The sequence below is a fragment of the Chlamydotis macqueenii genome, chromosome 6 (assembly GCF_036417535.1).
Source record: "Chlamydotis macqueenii isolate bChlMac1 chromosome 6, bChlMac1.mat, whole genome shotgun sequence".
Lineage (NCBI taxonomy): Eukaryota > Metazoa > Chordata > Aves > Otidiformes > Otididae > Chlamydotis > Chlamydotis macqueenii.
Window position 1 is genome coordinate 11240967 of NC_141561.1, and position 20740 is coordinate 11261706.

The window sequence follows — 20740 nt, forward strand, 5'->3', positions numbered from 1 at the left end:
GTTCATCTCACTCAGAAGTGCAATCATATATCAAGCAGAAAATACTCTTATTACCACAATCATGCTAATTAACTCCAGTTAATCACAATCATTATCCAACGAAATGCCAGCTAATCATATAGTGAAATAATGTTTTAAATGCCATGTATATCCAATATTAAAAAGTATGCAAAGACACACAGATGCAACTCGGGTGCACATACCACATACACACACAGAACAAGGTATCTTCTTAGCTCAGTGTGGTCAGCTCAACCATCACTGAATTCTTCTGTCACTTCTGGAAAGTACCAGCTATGCAAGGACTTTACTTTGAATGCCTCCAAAGCTGCTTCTAACTCAGAATGCTCAAAAGCATGTTTGGCGAAGATCTAGACTTTTCAAATCTCTGCTTAGATTACTGTTTTTTTCTTTTTTTTTAAATGTTGCAAGATTCATTTTAATTGTTGCAAGGGGGGAGACAAGGGATTTCATCGTTTTCATAGGCAGAAAGACTACACCCACCAAAGGCTTCACCTGGAGCCTGGCAAACTTTCTCTTTCCTCCCTATTTTATTTTATTGAGTATATATGAGTAATCTCCTCTATTAAATAAACAACTAAGCACTTGCTTTCTATAAGATAAGGAAACAGTCCCACTCTTTCCAGGGAAGCAATGTGCACTCTTCATGTTATAAGGAGGGCATATCATTGCAGGATCACACCAGAGTCCGAGACACATCCTTGAAGAAGGTGCAGTTGAAACTACCAGAATTACATGCACTTTTACTTTTACACTTTGTGAGATGGGATTTAAGAGTTTTGATCTACAAAGCTCCACACAGGAGCTACAAGAATACCCCTTTGGCACAAGAATGAAATTTTAATCCCACAAAGCCATCTTTGGCATCTTTCCTGAAGCAAGAAAGATTGCCAGCTGAGACAGCAGTGCTGCCCGAGAAAGGCTCATCCACTCGGTCTAACACAAAATCAACTCCGTTTATAAACCAAAGAACCATTAGAGGAAACAATTTTCAGAGACTGCATTGAAAAAAACTTGACAGTTTCAATGGAGGTGGTCTCACAGCCCTTCAAAGCCAGCAGTTACATCTCACTTTGGCACCTTAAGGCACCCTCAATAGAAAGAGTATCTACCTAATACAGAGGCTCGTTTTGTGCTTATATTGGAAGGAGTAGGAAATATGATGATAGGGTTATGCAGGTAAAGATCAATTAATAGTCTTCGGAATATTTTTTCTCTTTCACCCTATCGCTCTTCTTGGACAAGCATACCTAAACAGCATATTAAAATGAGACGACAAAATACTCCCATTGCTGTTAAATATTTTCAGTATTTTATGGACTCTACAAGGATGTAGAAGAATTAGGGAAGAAATCAAAATTTACAACTATTGGCCAAGTTTTATTGTAGCATTTGATGCTTGGTAATAGCCATAAAAAGAGCTTGATCCCTTCTCTTTGAGAATATCCTCGCACAGTAACAGGAATGTGGAAGTGAGCAGCAGCAAGGACAGCAGAACAATGACAACATCACTGACTAGAGATGCCATTATACAGTAGTTCTGGTATCAGACATGAAACCAAACTGGTTTTAAGGCCAAAAAATAGTATAATCTGATATTGCAGGACAGTGAGTGTACCAGGAAAACAATATTATCACTGCACAATGACTTGATAAATCGGTGATTAGCAGGGTGTATGAATGAGAGCTGCTCCAGTGACTGTAAGGTACCTGAGCCCTTGAAACTCAGAAAAGGTGAGGAAAGCTTTTTTTTTTTCTTCAGAGATGACAAGGAAGCACAAGAAGGCAAACTGTCAGGAGTGAAATGCAGCATTTTGAAAGCTTCCCAAGTGAGAAATATCATCAACAAGCCCAGATAGTTCACAGCAAAGTCCCAGAACTTCTCTATGACAGGGGGAAAAGGGAAGGCGAGTGCAGAAACAAAGAAACGTGGCAGCTTAGAGGTGAGCAGCAATCTAGGAGGGCACGGTACCATTCTCTGTCCCAAAGGCTCAGCTCGCATCTTTTCCGAGCCCTGCAGACATGAGTACAATCATGACAGCTTTATCAAGTCCTGTCGGTCTCCTGAACTGAAATAACTTCAGGCATTCTGGGTTTAATATCACGCTCACAGTTTGGAGGTTTCAAAGACACAGCAACAACAGTAGTAAAAGGCTTTGGACGGTCAGCAGTACTGGAAAAAGTCAGTACCAAATACAACTGGTAGCACTGCTGCCTTGAAAACAGAGGCAGAAATAAACCTACAAGGATGTGAATTCTATAAACTGCCTGGCCTTGCTTCTAGTGTCTAGGTTTTTATGAAACCTACTTTAAATGAAACAGCAAAGAATTTCCTCTCCCTGTTTCCCCCACAGCCACTACCCTGACTCCGCTGTGTCTTTATTTCCATTGGAGACAGGTTATAACATCTTTCCTCTAGCACATTTTGAGTGACATCGGACTGTTTATAGAATGAAATAACCTTTAACAGAAGAAAATTCAGCAAAACTTTGTCCCAAATTCTATGAAGTATCATATCTTGTGGTGCAGCTGAGCTAGCACCATGTGCTAGCACTGTCTACAATCCCTCTAGACTCAGAGGGAAGCAGGGAACCCCTTGGTGTTCTGGATCCCCTCTATTTGACCAGATAAGTTTAACTTGTACCAAAGATTCATTTAAAAATTTGTCTTTCCATCCAGAGCGAACCTCACACTTTGGTACATTGTCGGCTGGAGACAAAACACATGATGAGAATAAAATCTCAACAGCTCTGTTTTGTTGACAATTTGGATATTTCCATTTGGCAGACGGATGTTTCTCAACATACCCTGTGAACAGGAATGGTAACACACCACCCGCTCATGACTCAGACAACCTCTGCCCCTATCCCCCTACTCTCTGGACCTCAGATAATTTGATGGCGAATGTCCCTCTGCTATCTACAAGAATAAAGCAGCTTCCTAGCTTCAACGAAAGTTGAAGTAACTTTTAACTTCATCTCCTTTTGCTCCAGTTCAGCATCCTTAGGAGCAGGTCAGCAAGATGGTCCCTTTGGATTCAGAATCTCCTCGCTGTCAACATTAATTCAGCTCTCTGTCATGGTTTACAACTGGAATTTGTTTCAAATGAGTAGAAACCATTCTCCGTATCTTATTAGGTTTATACACCAATTTTTCACCGCTGTTATTTCCCTGACATGTGAACTGTCCGGACAGCTCACCCATCACCCATCACCCTCCTCAGAGGTGGCACTAAAGTAAAATGGACTAAGAGCTTAGTCTTCCCTAAAACTCAAAAAAATTAAAATCTTCTTTAACAGCTCGTGAGATGTACTGCATATTTACAATGAGGAAAAATGAAAGGGGTTTTCACTACCCTGGAAGTAACAAACCATTTTATTTATTTATTTTACACCAGACTTATTAATATACTTTAGAAAAGTTCCAGACAGGAACTAATATTTTTCATGTTGGTCAGAAAGCATTCATATGTGGCACATTTAAAAATGTGTTCCAGTGTGTGAAATTCAACTCAGGTTATCCATAATCACAACACAGGTTTAGAAAGATAATTTTTTTTTAATTATTTCTGGATCATATTAGGTGGCCACACATGATCTGAGATAAATATGTCTTAATAATGACTAAAAGTGAGTGATCTGGTACAGAACAGTATTCCCACCAGAAATCTTCATAGTAGAAAATTTGATTTTTGGCATGTAGTAGACCTCCTATAATATTGCAGGCATATGAGATACTGCCTCTATAGTCAACATCTGCCAATTTTGTTACTATACAAAAATCCTGAGAGCCTTCTTTATTTAATGTTGCCAAATCCTTCCCTCTCCCCACCCAATCCCCTTTCCTTCAAAAATCCCAAATGAGGCTCCCAAAGGATAAGACTGGACATAATATGAGACAGAAACAAAGATCAGAGAAATTCTCTTTGAGTTGCCTTTTGATCTCTCTCTGCCTGCTATCCAGGAGTCCCATGTTTGTGCCAATGCTCAAGTAGAAGGATCTGGGCACCTGCTCCCATCCCTGGAGGCATACCTAGCAGGTCCAAGCAGCCATTCACACTGCCCTCACCATTCTCATCCCAAAATAATCTCCTTATTTTGTGTCCTTATCCTAGCACACAAATCGGATTCTGCTCTGTGCTCTGAAGTATCTCTTTTGTGTGTGTGTGTGTCCCACAATTACACGCGACCACAAGAGAACTAAATTGGCAATGGTTAAATGACCTAGTGACCCAATTACGAGTCCCAGGGGGGAAGCACACACTCCGGTGAGTTGACTGGTATTTCAGCGTGGTTGCACAGCCCTGGCTGTTCTGTAAGGATGCTTCTCTCCCAGTTGATTTTCAACGCATTACAGAGGAGTGCACCAGAAACAGAGCCCATCACTCCGTGTGCACTGAGGAACTGTGCTAATGGCACAGATGAAACTGTGAATTCTTTGGGAAAGGGCCTGGCATTGGGAGGGACAGCTTGCCACCCCATGAAACGAGTGGACAACAGTTGTGCTTACTTTTTATAAAGGAGGAATGGTGTGAATGCATTCCTGGCTGGGCAGTACTTATTTGAGCCACCTTTGTGGTAGGAACAAACACCTACCTCTGATTTTAAAAAGGATTCAACTAGGTCACTTTTGAGCTTAAAAAAAACCCTCAGAAGACAACAGAAAGTAACACTGAAATTGTACTGTGGAGCACTGCATGTTTCAAGTCCTTCCTGCACTCACCTTTGATGTGCAAGCATTGACAAATCCAAGTTCTGGTTGTCAATATAAATCCTGTCCAGACGCAAAACAACCAGGAGCCAGTTGCCAAAACCTAGTGCTCTCAGCCATCTCTCCCCTCCGTGCACAAACACCCTTCATTTCACCGAACACTCAACACATTTGCTTCAGCTCTGAGGCTGACACATTTAACGTGACGGCTGCACTTTCCATTCCCTGATATTAATCAGTCACAAAAGCACTTTTACGCTGTGCACTTCTGCACTCTGGGGGGTGGGCAAAACCATGCTGTGTTCTCCATTTGCTGCATAGCTGTGGATCTCACTGTCATGAGGAGTTACCTACACGGCGAGGAAAAAACAACCCTTATGCATTTAACAAAACTTCCATTATAATAACAAGGGTTGCATGTTAATAGGACATGGTGTCATTGTTTTGCAGTAAATGTTGGTTTCTATTGTATTAGCTGCATACTAATACAGGTAACCATGCTAAACAAACACGTGCACATATGTACTGACAGTTCAGAAACACCTCCTGTCTCAGTCCCTGACTTCTTGCAAATTCTGCAATTTCTTATTCCCTCAACAAGATCCATTTTAAGTGTGGTGACATGAGAAGGCTGATTCTGCTTGCTTTTCTCATCTTAGAATTCCTCTCGCTAGCTCAGCAGAGGCAGAACAGGGAGAGGAACCTGCACTTTTGCATGTGGTAGTGCTCTGAACCAGACACTAAACAAAGATGCTGAAATGCCTCAAACTAGGTGCCATTTCCACAGTGACACAAACCAGTGCTTTCCTGGGGCTTGGTTATGCAAAACCAGACCTCACAGACCACAGTTATGGAGGGCAATATTAACGGCTGGGTTACACGCACTCAATCAACAAGTGAATTCTTTATACACACATTAGGATTTTTGTCCCTGTTCACACACATGTAATTCCAAAAGACCTCTATAAATCCACTGATGTTGCCCTATTTCTATACAAAACAAACAGAGATCTGAACTCTATCCCAGGGAGATAAATTTTTAAAATAGGTTTATATGCAATAAAATACTAGTTGAATACTTTCTATTTATATATAATCAGTATAAAACCTTTGCAAGAATCTCATAATGCAAGTGTAGTTTTTAGACAGTTCAGACACCTGATGTGGGAATAAGAGGGCATCCTTCATTTGGACAACTAGGGATTTGTGATAGGAAAAGAAAAGAAGGAGAAACCAAACTGCCAAGCAGCTTCTCCGCAGTATAGATAACCATCTAACTGGACTCTCCATTTTTAGAACAAGTTAATTATAAGCAATTTCTCTGAAACTGGAAGTGTGATTTTGTTCTAAATCTTGTGCAGCAGAATGATCAATTGGACCCTACTAGTCAATTCCCAAAACATTTGCACAATGATAATGAATACCTAAAACCTGTTCTTGAAAGTTATTTTGCTTTGTTACTGAACACAAATCTTTGACATTGGCTTAATCTTAATGAAATTTACCAAATGTCTGCAAAGCAGCATATTTGTGATTTGCAGCGATGTCACAATACAGCTGCTGTGGCTGATGTTGTGCTGTTCTCCTTAAGTCACCATGGCTGGCCCGGAGGAAGCAGCGCAGCCACGGGCAACTCCTTCTACTGCCCTGTGACAAAATCAGAAAGTAAAACCACTGATCAGATTCATAGTGTCACCTTTCTTCCCATGAGCTCTGCCGCTATAAATAGCTACGAGAAATTGAACCAAAGATAGTCCACTATCATTACAAATGAAGTTTGGACACTGCTGCAATTAATCTTCCTGAATCAATAGGTGCAGTTTGATAACCCACTGGCCTGTCAATAAGAACAGCACAAAGAAAAATGATCAGAGTGGATCTAAAGCCTTTAGATGACAATGGTTTTCACCAACATACACAGGTCAGTCAAAACAGCAGTGGTTCATCAAGGTGTGTATATTTCACCAAAATTCTCAATTATAAATATATTTTGTTTCAGGTGTATGCTTATTCAGTTGAGACATCAGTACCAAATTTAATATATTTTTAGTATGCATGTCATATAACACAGCAGTGTTCTTTTTAAGAAATTTACAGCCTTGAAATAACAACTTATAGGATTTTTCTTCTTTAGGAAATTTTTACTTTCTTTTCTGATTCAAAATAAAACAAATCCAAAACCTCAGAATTCTTGACACAATAGAAATTTCATTTTCCAGAACCTCTAGATTAGAAATATATATTTCTTAAATAGTGTCATTGTTCTCTCAGTCTGCCATGGGAACAGCATTTTGCATTTATAGGCAAATTAAAGGAACATATTTTAAAGACACAAAAATAAACCCACCCAAATAAACCAGCAATAGGAAGCTAGCTCCTGGCAATTGTCAAAAATGTATTGTATTGCCAAGCCTTGAGATTTTATAGGGAGTATTTAGATTGTGAATCATACTGCAGGGGGTTTAATTAAAAGACCCAGCTGTCATGTGATTTTGGAAGAGGAGAAATACGGAAGAAAATAATCTCTAGCTTAAGGAGAAATACACTGAAGTGCAAACTCAGAGACATGGCGTAATAGGCACAGCTCTTCAAGTGACTGGCACAAAGATTTCTGTTTTATTATAGGGCCTCTCTAAAAACAGGTTCCCCATTACCATGAGATCGTGGAGTACCCATGGCCACCAATTCAATTACATTGCTATCCAAACTTTCAAAAGATTAGTAAGATGCTCTTTCACAGCAACCTCTGCTAATGAAGTTGCCACGGGCATGTCTAGATAATGCAATGTAGCGTGGCACTGATATCCACAGCGTACTCTGAAGAGTATCACACTTCCTCAGGGAAAATACGTCTTACATGATCTGCTTCTGACTCCACTCTGGCAGCTGAGTCCCCATAGCATCACACCTAACGCTGCTGTACTGCCCAGTCCTTCCCAGCCTTTCTGGTTCCTGGCTCAGACTGTGCAGAAGTTTCTGTATCTCTGCACATGCAATGCAGATAGGTCCCGAGTCACCCAGAAGCTGCTAGACTTCACACAAAAAGTTATGCTATTGCTTCCATGATAAACTATCTGGCTTTTCAGCTATGCCGCCAGAAGTTTTTAGATCCAGAAGTCCCAAGATAACCTTCGCAGACAACCCATATATAGGCAGTTTCATTTTTCCCTGCTGCCTGTGGCTGCCAGATGCAGCCTGCTGCCAGCCTGGAGAAGAAACCAAGAGCTCTGGAGCCCAGGCTTCCTGCACTCTGGTACAAAGACCTGTGTCATCTGCTGCCAGTGGGCATTTTTTCTTCTTTGTGCAGAAGCGAATACATTTACATAAATGAAGTGAACAGGAAACTGCAGATCATAGCTTCAGAATTTGCTAATTACCATGGAAAGGATGATGAAGATAAGAGTAGGGCTGATTTTTTGTTGTCTGTCTCATGTTTTTGTTATTTTTAGAAAGGTTTGGCATTACTGAAAACACAATTATTATTGCTAATTTCAAGCATAGTTCTTACCAGGTTTAATTGTCTGCTTTCTCCCAGTCTTTGCCTAGAATTTCATCCTACATAGGATTTTAGTTACCCAACCCAAAGGGAAAATCCAGTATGTCCAGTGAGCTATTCCTTTCAACAACCAGGTAGGTAACAAAATTTTTAAAAGTAATAATAATAATAATTTTTTTTTTAAAAAAAATCACCCTGGGACAACATTTCCTAAGTGCTCATTATCAACATGGGCTTCTAATTTATGCCTAACTGTTTTACATCAGTACTGAACTTCATGCCAAACTTCAGAACAATGACATCCAACAGAGCTGGAATTTGTATGGGAAAGCACTAGGTTTTCATCCTGAAGGCCAAACAAGTAGCTGTTTGCAATTCAGCTTTGGCCTGACCATTACCTCACTTAGTTTTAAAGCAGTTCAAGTAAAACTACATAGAACTTAGAGATCACAGAATAGCATTTTTACCTGCAGGACTTCTTACTGAATCCACTGGATATTTCACATATTTTTCACAATATAATAATATTTTTCAACATATTTACATTTAAAGTTCTTTTTATCTCCAAGAGCTTTTTGAAAACTCTGAACTGACAGCATCTTAGGAACAGTACAATGAAGGAACGGAATACTCTAGACAGGAACACTGGAGCACAAATTTCTTCTCAGTTTAAGAATATCACTTGATCTTTGATTTCTAGTGAAGGATACAGGCCCTTGGCTTTCAAGATCTCCTCTGAAAGCCTTCCCTTGCAGGAAAAACATTTACCTCCCTGAGAAGAGTAAAAGGAAGAGCTGAATCTGAAAGGAACTATATATGTACACATAAGATTAACTCTGATGGTCCAAAGCAAGTTGAGGTGTTTAATCATAATTTTCCAAAAGTTCTCTTGGAGGAAAGCAAGCATAGACACCCAAGAACAGGAAAAGGGAATAGCTTCCCAAATGGCATAATGCAAAGCTCAGCACTTTTGCTTGCATTCTGTCTGGCAGTCCTTCTTCGTAATAATTCAAGAATAGTCCACATGTTGCACTTTGGCAAAATGGAGTCTGTAAAACTTTCAAAGGCAGGAAGACAGGATTCAGCTAGGTACCTAAATCAAAACTGCACTGGATATACCGGCAAGGCCCATGAACGTTGATGGTCACAGCTCAGCCTGCAGTTCACCTTCCTAGTGTGTTTGATAATAAGGGACAACTCCATACATTTTGAAGGCTGTTCAGAACATGTGCTATGTTGCATGCTGGAATTGCGATATTTTACTTTCTAAACATCAGTGTCTTCAGATTACTGTGAAAAACAAACCAGTTACTGCACACAACTTGCACACAGGTACTGACTACAAAACTCAGTTGTAGCTGTGAGCATAATGTGGCCCAAGAGCCTTGAAAGCAGCTCCACAGATCTGAGAGCAGCTTATCCCATAAACACAGATGACAAGCACCACCTTGCATTAAAGCACTGACCGCCCAGCTCTGGGAGAAAAAAAAAAAAAAAAAAAAGAAAAAAAAAAAAAAGGACGATTGTTTTTTGTTTTTCTGGGTGACCTGAAGAACGCGGGTTTTGGCAGGGGTGGGAGAACACCAAGGGGACAGCATGCGAGCCAGCTTCCACTTCTGCTTCATTTCACTTCGAGACAGTGTTTGGCTGGTTTGGATTAGGAACATCAACTCTGTTTACCACTAGCCGAGCCAAAGGCTTTACCAGTGCATTGCGAGTGCCATCTGCAGGTTAAAATAGGAACCGGTGGGCGTTCACATCCCCAAAAATGCGGATAAACCTGCCCGAGGGGAAATCTTAACAGTACGCCTGATGGAAAAGCTCATAAAGGCAGGAAGACCACAGAAACGCTTGTTTCAGATCATTCAAAGCACAAAACCGGTCAGTACTGCGGCAGCAGAGGGCAAGGGATGAACAGGGCAGTTTCCCCAGTATCCTTCCTAATCCTGCACCTGCCCGAGTGCAGCGGTGCTCTTTGTGAGCAGAGGAGAATGGCGAGGCCACCGAGCCTCCAACTGCCAGGAATGCTGGAAGGGAGGAGAATGATCTGTGGCTGCTCTTCATACAGAGAGAACAGGAGAAGGGTTTCCAACACGTGCAGCTCAACTCAACAGTGCTCAAGCGCTGGGAGATTTTTAGGAACGCAAGCCGGTTAACAGAATTTTTCAACTGGAAGGATAAAAGTGCCAAATAAGGAAAAGTTAGAGAATTTAAAATGAAATTATCTTTAGATTTGCAATCATAACAAGCTGAACTATGGTTACCTGATACACACAAAGTAATTCCAGACAAGCACAGAGGCTGTCATTGTGGGAACACTGCAGCTACATCCACAGAGTGGTATTCCTTTGGTAATATCTTGATACCTACCTCATTGATAATGCCTGACTGCTGAATTTCACTGGGTGGCAGGCACTGTGTCTAGGGTTGGCATTTTCAGGGTGGCAGCCTGTGAGCAGTATCAGCACTGGCTGAGAAACAGCCACAGGTACATAAAAGATAACAACCTCCTTCCCAGGAGCTCAGGCTTTTTAATCCAAATTCAAACATTTGCCATCTGTGTGTTCCATGTAGAATAAATACAGTTAGGAAAATTGCCAGAGCACTGTCTAAACAGCAGTTATGAGAGAAAGGGACCCCAAATTATATTTCCTATTGCCCACAATGCAGCGCTCTAAAATCACTGACATTTTCCAAGCACAGCTGTATGCAGGAATGTGATCTATTTGGGCCATGCTTGATTGGATCATTACATCCAGATTTATAAATCTGTGCAGTTTCTAATCAGATGTAGAGGGAGCACGTTCCACCTCTCAATCTAGTGCCTTGGAAGGTCAGACAGAGCATTTCTCAACACAGCAATCCCAGATGAACTACTCTACGCTATGCGCAGCTAGGCACCGTTTAAAAACATCAGTGTTTTGCCCACTGTTGAAAATATCAAGAAAACTCATGAAAATTGCTTCTAGTTTGACCTTTGCAAATGCCTTCCTGAAACAGTAGGAGATAAAAACAAATATATCAGAGCCAAAAGAAAGTAGATTTTGGAGAATAATTTTCTATCGTACAGCAGGCTAAGTGGTTTTTTTTTTCAGAGAACCACCAACAGCAAATAGTATTGCTTATACTGTCAATCTCACCTGGTGTGTCAGTACTACACTTTTAATTCTATTTTTTAAGAAAAACAAACACAACTCGTTTTATTGTCATCAGTGCCACTAATTAAGATCCTGATGAGGAGAATGGGCAAACTCATCAGTTTGTTTCAGGATCTTAGCACATGTGCTTTATTCTATGGCTATATTGGGAATAAACAACGCAGGTTATCCACTCTAGCCATGGCAAAGATATTCACTATCTTGAGAAAAATGACAAATAATTAAACTTAAGTTAGAATTAATTACCAATTAACTCTAAAAAGTTAAGGATCAAGAAGGGAAATAGGAAGAATAAAAATTGGTCATAATCAGAGTGGGGAGGAAATTTATTCCCCAACCATAAAATCGACCTCTCTAGAAGCTTTTGCAGGAGAACTCCAGGTGTGATAAATTTATGGCCTCCTCTCTTACCCTCACTACTACTCTTTCCAAAGCACAAAGTATTATATTCTCAAGTCCTTGACCTCAGACAAAGGCCTGAGATTCCTTTCCCTTCCCCTTAGCACATGTCCCCATGTCCATTTGCCAACACCACATTCCAGTGTCACACTGCAGACAGGCCTCATAAATTAGCAATGGATTCTGGTGTGAATGCACTAGAGGAAATACTCCTGTCAAATCCAGGGAGGATGCAACCAGGTTTGACTTGCGTCAGTTATTTCTGATTAGGAGGTACCATAAACTTCATAGTCTGAGTGCAGAACTGATTGCGACTGTTCACAATTGTCCAGGCAGAGCAATGAGATGCTCATTGACGATATCACATAAGATGTAAAAGAATTAGATTCAGAGGAACCTAAGAGATTCTATACCCAAGAAAATTATACTTTTCTCTTTCCTCTCCATTCTCTTCCCAGACATTCACCTTCATTTGAACAAACGCGGGTCATCCAGTGAACTAGATTTATACACCCTTTGCTCTGAATCTGGTCATGTGAAGTGAATAGAAATGTGTGGAAGTTATTCACACACAGACATGCTGAAATAGTATAGAAGGAGGACTAACAAAGGGGTTAGAAAAGTCTTAAGTGAAATAATTCTATCTTTACTTACCCTGGTACCTAAGCATGCAAGCTGCATATCTGTAAGGTTCCTAAACCCTGATGAGGGGATGTATCTCTGAATTACACCATCCTGTGGAGCAAGTCTTAAGTGAGTTGATGTTTCCATGTGCAGACAGTTACACATCTTGCTCTCAGATCTGTTCTCAAGACCACGCTATCTTTCTGTCTTTTCTCACATGTTCTTAATTTGTTTCCTACATCTCTAGTGAAGTACCCAAAGAGGGAGTAAAAAAGAAAAAAAAAAGCTGTGATCCAGAAATGTGAGACATACTTGCAATTATGAAGATAATGTATCATAGAATAGGGAGATTTAGAAAATATTAATGCTATAAAGGATATAAAATCACCTAGTTTTACCTCTGTGTATTACATGATCTTCCTTTTCATTCATTGCCCCAGTACTGCATCCAGTAACAGCTGACTCACGCACATCTGGAAAGGCACCCAATGTTGATTTCAGGATGAAACCTCCCACTCGTGCTTTTGCATGAGGCCTTGTAGAACTGTGGTTTGCAACCTCCAGCCTAAGGTCCATTTTAATAAATTTGCAAAAGGAAATTCTAGAAATCCAAGCCTATTGCCAGAAGGCTTAAATCCACAGGAGGTCCCATGGCATTTTAGAAACCCACCAATCTAGAACAGCTGCTTTCAGGCTGTGTGATTTGTCAATTGTAGGCAAAGACATCCCATCACAGCTGAAAGGTAACACTGAAGTTCACTAACAAGACAAGCAGTAGAATATTCCATCAAGAGATGAACATCTAACTAAAAGAAGGATGTTGGCAAACTGAATGGATCCAAAGAAATAGGTAACACAAAATATTTAAGGGATTGGTTAATAAGAACATGCTAGTAGAATTAAATATGTTGAACATGGTTACAAGGCACATAGGACAAGACATGATAACATTCCATAGGTATTTCAGGGTTGTTAATTCATCTCCTTCCCTGGCATTTATCTCTTTAAGAGAGATACATAAGAATAAAAGGGTATAGACAATGGGGGGTGGGGGGAAGGAAAGATTGACAGAAATATAAATTGAATATGAGAGAGAAGAAAAAAAAAAATCTAGTCAGTAGCTGCCATCAGGCAGTGAAAGTTTCCCTGAGGGCACAGTGAAAGAGGTATGTCCCTGTTGCTGGAAACATCTTAAACTAAACTAGGCCAGCACATGGGAAGTGTACTACAGAAAACCAAAACTAGTCTAATACATTTTTGTCTTATGCCACAGTGAAATATTTGAACAATAACCTGCCTTGTGTGCATCAGGAAGACAAAGCATTTCATCTACATAAAGTAGAATGTATTAATCAGGTTTTTATCTGAAATACCCGAAGCAGAAGCACCTCTACAGAAGATCAATTTCTGCTTCAAGTCTAAACCAAAATGATGTAACATAATCTGACAGTCAGAGCTGAGACTGGATAATTTCTGGTCATAGGTTTTTTTTTTTAAAAAAATTGTTTTAAAAAAGAAAGAAAAAAAACTATTCCATCCATGGAAGAAATTATCAAAGGTCCTCTTTCTTTTAAATTGTATAAATAAAGACAGGATGTATACCTAAAAATCTGCTATGATCATGCTTCAAAGAAATGTTACAAGCTTTTAGGTGGAAGTTTTTTTGCTTCATACCAAAATTCCTGGACAAGCCTTGCTTACACTGCACTATGAGGAAAAATAATAATAATAATAATGTCTACCTGTAACAATTGCCTCTCATTCTAATACAAACAAAAAACCCTTTCACATAATACACTGTACTCTTGGAAAAAGTGGAAGGGTAGCTGCCCTTACTGCAAACGCACTCCAGTGTTTCCCCTGCTTCTTTACTAGCTGCTGCTTTCCACGTTATTCTCAAGGTCCTCAGTTCCCACTGTAGGAGTTACAATTGATTTTTCCATCACTCTCACTCATAACCATCTTCCTCTATGTCCCAGCACTTTGCATTACAGCCCTGTAAACTGCCTGCAATTTTCTACAGGCTTTGAGACCTCCCATTGACCCAACGTGGTGATTTTCTGTTTATATATCCTACTGCTACCATGCTCTTGCAGTGTGCATGCTAACTTTCAGACTTGGGAGGCAGGATCCTGGTCAGCTCCAAATGTTCAAAGAGTGCAGTATGACCCAAAAAAGCAATAGATTTCTCTCAATATACAAGAATAGTAACAAAAATCAAACCAGAAAATAGAAGTCTCCGATTCAGACTCTTACCTGTGCTACCTCTTCAAAATCATCATGTCTTTTCTGCAGCGCACGTGCTCTATGTAGAGACTTCCCCACTCCTGTATGTTTACTCAGAAAGGCTTCCCCGTGATTTTCAATCCAGTCCAGTACCTGCCGGAAAAGAAGAACATCCAATTATCTCTCTTCTCTCAGCAGCACCGAGAAATTATCAGGGTGAGGATAAAACAGCTGCAGAGGTATTGCTTTGGGCTTGTTATGGCCAAACACATGCAGATCTGTCAAAGTCAATTCCCACTGGATAGAAGATAAATGTTTATAGATGTTACTGGTAAATTAGGATTATTGAATTTTTACTATTCAATTTATTTTGAAGTGTAGCTTAGTCATTTGATCCTGGCAGATATTAAATATTTACTGTCACATAAATGAATTTTGGGGAACAGGAATCAGAAATCTGGAATCTTTTACAACAAGAACCCTCCTCTTAAGAGCTCCTTGTGTAAAACAAAAAATATTGATGTCTGATTTCACATAAACAGCACATTTGAATAGGAAGCATCTTAAATGAGTCCAAAAGCATGAGGGAGGAATCAATTCATTTTTTTTTTTTTTTGATGTGGGAAGAAAGCATTATCAGAGTAACTGGAACTAAAAGGTTAAGAATCCTTCACTGCAAGTCTTAAAACATTGATGGTATGCACCTTCCAAGTATTTCCAGTCTTCAGTTCCTAATATAACTGATCCTTATGCAAAAGTAAAGTGGTAAATCTGATATTTTGAGAGTCAAAGAGTATTTTCTTTTAAAAATAGATCAACTGTATGAGCACCATCCATTTGCAACTCCTTCTCACAACAACCCTGGCACTAAAATTTAGATCCAATCTGTTTGGGGTCTACTACAAGCTGGAAAAAAAAATATACTAACTTGACAATATGAGCTTGGGAAATTTCAAGGTGTGACCTCCACCCTTCTATATCTCTTTCCCAATACACAGAGACTAAGAGAATAAATAGTACTAGATCCGTACTGCTATTTGTGTAAGTAGCTAGGACTTCATTCAGCATGGAGCCCTGTACTCACAGCGAGTTGTTGATCCTCGCTGCTACTGATGCTAATGGGCTAGCAAACAGTAGCTGGTATTTCTGTCACGCTGGAGAGGGATGACACTGCAAGCATCCCCAAGACAGTGATACTACCACAGGGTGCTGCACCTGCAAACGGCCTCAGGGTTGCATCCTTTCTTCGTGCAGCACTGGCATATGAGCAGCAAGCATGGGCCCCAGTGATGCTGGGCAAGGGCTGCAGGATGCCTTGCAACTCGTGGCAGCTCAGCCTGAGAAGGGCTCTGGTACCAGGGCACAGAACCTGGGCAGGAGAGAGCTGTTGTGCTGGGAGCCACTTGTCTTGTGCGGGGCTGATAAACAAGCAGATATTATTGACTAAGCCTAGAAATCTAAGACTGGAAAAATGGAAGATTTTTTTGTTGTTGTTTCACAGCTTGGTTGTACAGAATCTAAACCACCTGGGCTTTGAGTATTTTCTGTACTGCAGATCCCAAGTATATTTTTATAAGAAGTTCCAAGTACAAACAAAACTTTATACATATATATTTATTTCCCAATCCTATTTATTTGCTGGAAAAAGCATTTTTAAAATTAATATTTTGTGCTTACAAGGTATTTTTCATCCACAGAGTATAAACAATTTCACAAAATGGACTATCAAAGCACTTTATGTCCTGCATGGACAACACACATTTGGCACAAGTGTCACTGTGGGGATGAGAAAGCAGAACCAGGTGTGTTGGCTGTTCAGTCATTGCTTTCTGGTTCCCCTTCTCTGATCAGTTTGTCTCCCATTTGCTCTGGGTAGAGAATCCCAAATGCATTCCTTCAAATACTTTGATTATTCGACTACTTCTTTCCTATGCCATTTCTCTGCTTAGAGTGCCATGTCTCAGATTTCATAGACCCTATCTGCTCTTCAAGAAGTTCTGGTTCAAAGTGTTCCATAACCTCTACTTGTGCAACAATTCCCACAAGAAACAGATCACGACTTTTTAAAGAATAACTTGCTTAATAAGTATTTTCTGTGTCTCTGAAACCCATGTTAACATATTTGACCACTCCAGTCTTCAATGGATTTGTTTTCACAACCATTCTGTGACATATATAAATGTTATGATTTCATTTTGTATAGAAAAAGCAGGTGAAAAATACATGAGTGAAAAAAAATATGAAAGAGAAAAGAAGGTGAAAAAAATACATAAGAGACTAAGTGAATTGCTGAGGTGTCTCAGGAAGCTGGCAGAAAACAGGATGTTGGCATGAGGCTCTGATAATCTGATATCAAAACTACCTATCAAAAGAATCCTTGGCATTTATATAAGCAGCTAATAGGTTTTTCCTTATATAAAGCATTTGCCATCTAATAAGCTCACAATAGTTTGCAAACATGGAGAAATATGTTTCCATCATGCAAGGCATAGAAAGTTTGCACTCAATGGGGAGCTGAGGTATGGAATAACCGAGTGAGCAAAGCAACAGCAAGAATATAAATCCAGATGGATACAAAGCAGTTAATCCCCAGTGGAAACAATGAGAAATGTTAAGCAATCAGTCTGTGGCAAATGCAGGAACAACTATGAAAGGTCACAATTAAACCTGAAATCACCAGCACTTGTAAATATCTACCTGTCAGTGTGTTTGGAGACATTCTCCCTTACTCTGAAGAAAGGAAATGTCTTTAGAACTAGCAGAACTGTGTAATAATTCAAGATAAACATGTAACGTTTTAATTGAGAGCATGGACTGTATAACTTACTCTACTACTGAAAATTAATGTCCTGAGATACAGTTAGCCATTGAAGTTGCAGTGACTTAGTTCAAATAATTTAATTACTCCTTAAAAATGTAAACAGCTTGAAGATGCCGTTAAAAACACAGTTACGAGTGTTTTCCAAATTCTACCTTGAAATTTCCTAATAGTCCTTTATTGCCAAGCTATTTTTTTCTTAAAACAGCTAGAAAAAGGCTGTAAGTCATAAATTCTTTGGAATGAAAATACTGTGCTACAGATAGATCAATCATCTGAGGTGTTTTTGGAAACACAAAATATATTTTGTAACTCCAGTATATGCCAACTCTCTTTCTAGTATGCATTTACTACTCTCTTTCTAGTACTGCACATACTTCCACTAGTTTGAATGCTGCTTGGGACAGGAGCCTGGATCTCCCTCCTGCTTTGCAGCTCCTAGCACAGTAAAGCCTGATTTTGCCTGACTGCAACTTAAATACACGCTAACCACTGTGTGGACACACTCCCCATGGTGAAACATGGGTGAAGCATGCCCCTGGAATCACCTAGGAAATGTTGTAACTCGCAGACATCTTCCAAAAGCATTGGAGGATAACGATCTTGGTATTTTACCTTCACCTGTGTCAAATTCCCATCCCACACCTTACTGACCCAATTGCTATTGGGGAGTTGATTGGGGTAGCTCTTTCTGCTGTTTCTCTGTCCAGTTCCATACAATGTCCACAGGAGGAAATAAACGAGCTGCTCCATTTAATCTGATGGTAGCATGCATGGGACTCCAGTAAGTGTGCATGTGAGGCTAGGAGGTGAGAAGCAGGCTCCCCTTCTTTTCTGGATGGAGGTTCATAATTCTGTGTTTAATTCCCAGCTAGGAAAAGGGTACAGGGCCTCAGGCCCAAAAGCATGAAATGTTTGCTAGAAGCCTGTTAACAGAAGGAGAACGTAAACCAAATGCTCAAGAAGCACATCTGATGTCAGCAACGTTTATTGGCGAGAATGCTGCAGGATACACACAAATGTGAAAAAGATGATGCTAATATCTCTTTTTTTTTTAATTTCACCTAGTTTAAGATCAAAAGCGGTAGCGGCATTATTTGCTTTCTATCATGGTCTGCATGTCCTGTCTCCTTATCTCCTCAGGGGCACAATTACACACCCAACAAAATAAGCAGCAAACTCAGGTCACCAGGAAAATTAAATAAAACTCCAGTACAATTACAGCAGGCTGACTGTGCTAGCTATTACAGTCATTATATGGCTGGATAACCACAAGATTTAAAATGCTACCTGGAGGAAGAGTAGCTGTAACTGTCCTTTTTGAAAGATCTGTGTAACTGCAAAAATAATAACAGTGGCAATTCAGGCAGGTTTCATATGAGCATAGCATCAGGAAGCTGCTGCTTAGAAGATAAGCGCTTCCAGAGGCCTCTCCACACTCCTTTTTGCCGATGATCTAACTCTTGCCTATGGGAAGTCTAAGATCTGTGGCACACCTAAACTGGCAAAAAAAATACTGCCCAGGTGAGGTCAGGGAAAAACATACTTGAGAGTCCATTTACAGGGAATGGTGATAGTTTGTACAGGACAAAGAAGGAAAAGAAGGTAAGAAAAAAAATGGAAGAATGGTTTTAAAGGAAAAATGTTGAAGAAGCAATCAGGCAATAATTAAGCAATGTTTTAGGATGATAATTGCTCTTCCTCTAGGCTAATTTGTATGACGGGAATATGGCACGATGATTGCATTAGTGCAGTTAAGGTAAATTCTTTTAATAGCTTAAAAAGTTAAGTTGATTTAAAAAAAAAAAAGCAATGGGCACTATTTTTAAATGGCAGACTTTTCAATGAAAATGAAGCCTCTTTCTGTAGGTATCTTTCCTAATCAGTAAATATGAAAACTAACAAGCACTTCATAACTTTATCTGACTTTAAACTAAAATCTCCATGGGAATCAACTCTTTCCCAGCAAGTCCCCATGCTCTGCTCTTTCACATACAACATGTGAAAGGCCTGGAAAATCCATTACTTTAAGGAACTATATCTGTTGCTGAAGTTAGTTGAAAAACTTCTGCATTTTCACATCTTTTAAATTACATTTCTTCTAGCAGAAATAAATGAAGAAGAAATGAGAATGAATCTGAGAAGAACGTAAAGGCTTGCTCGAACATACCAGTCACTGAACCCTGCCCTCATTCTACGGGAAGGAGATGAGAAGTGTAAGCTGGTGATTAAACCAGCAGTAATAAGATGCAGCATGTTGTGCTAGCCATCACGGGACACCCCAACTTCTGCATCTGACCCAGGCTTGTGTTGAACAGTTTCATTGCTCCTCAGCGAGATGACCCACTGAAGAAGTGTCTTGGCTGAGGGAATCATTAATCTTTGCTACCCTAAGATGCACTGTTGTTGCCACAGTGACTCTTAAAACTAGGTTATTCTGAAAACTGAAAATAAATTATACCATTTTACACTTTAGGCAGTTAAGAAGTCAGATCTTGACCTCAAAACAGTACAAACCTGGCATAAATCAAAGGGGTTAGAGGAACTCTTTGGTAACTTCAGCACAGTTGTAATGAATTCCAGAGCAATTCCAGTGAAGTACACCCAATTTATTCAGCTTTAAATGAGGCCCCATTTCAAATAGGTGCCTAAGCATTGCCTAACTTTAAACACATGGATAGAGCCTCCAAAATCTGCTAGACTTATGCCAGTGAAAGGAAGCCAAACAGTATCAAGTTGCCACTACGTGCACTTTATTGCTTGCTCTTGAGATACTATGGGCTAACTAGAGTTCTGGTGTGGTACCAGGAATTCGTATGGCACTTCAAAACTTGTGGTTTTATAGTCTCATCACCATTTCCATTCACAAGAATCAAACCTTACCTTTAACTTTTTCTATAACTGCTATTGTGAATGCTCAGTAACTCCAAGGCCTTGCACATTTGAAATCCCTATTCCAGAAACTCTGCCTTTCCCAACCACGCTTTTTGTAATGAGGAAGTGTAGTTAAAAGGCTCATGTTTCAGATCATGCTTTCATAGATACTTTACATCCAAAGTTTATTGTAAATGTTTTGTTATACTGCACAGCAACAAAAACCAATCTTTTCTGTCAAAGCCCTTCAAAATTGTACAAGCATAGTTAGTAACACTTAATGGCTGAACTAGAATACAAGACAGAATCTCTTGGTGGAAGATAATTCATTTTCTTACAATAGAATAACTAGAAGCTACACATCATATACGCATTTATGAGCAATACAACTCAAAGAAGGCACACTGTCAGGAC

At 39.8% G+C, this 20740-nt stretch overlaps 1 protein-coding gene across 2 annotated transcripts in view; it reads right to left on the bottom strand.

Moving 5' to 3' along the window:
- The window catches only part of KALRN (kalirin RhoGEF kinase), a 508172-nt gene that overhangs the window by 221106 nt on the left and 266326 nt on the right, over positions 1-20740 (bottom strand). For both annotated transcript variants that reach the window (XM_086751416.1, XM_086751415.1), the window contains one exon: positions 14665-14787. In XM_086751416.1, the coding sequence (XP_086607542.1) occupies positions 14665-14787 (123 nt within the window). The remainder of the gene's footprint in view (positions 1-14664; positions 14788-20740) is intronic.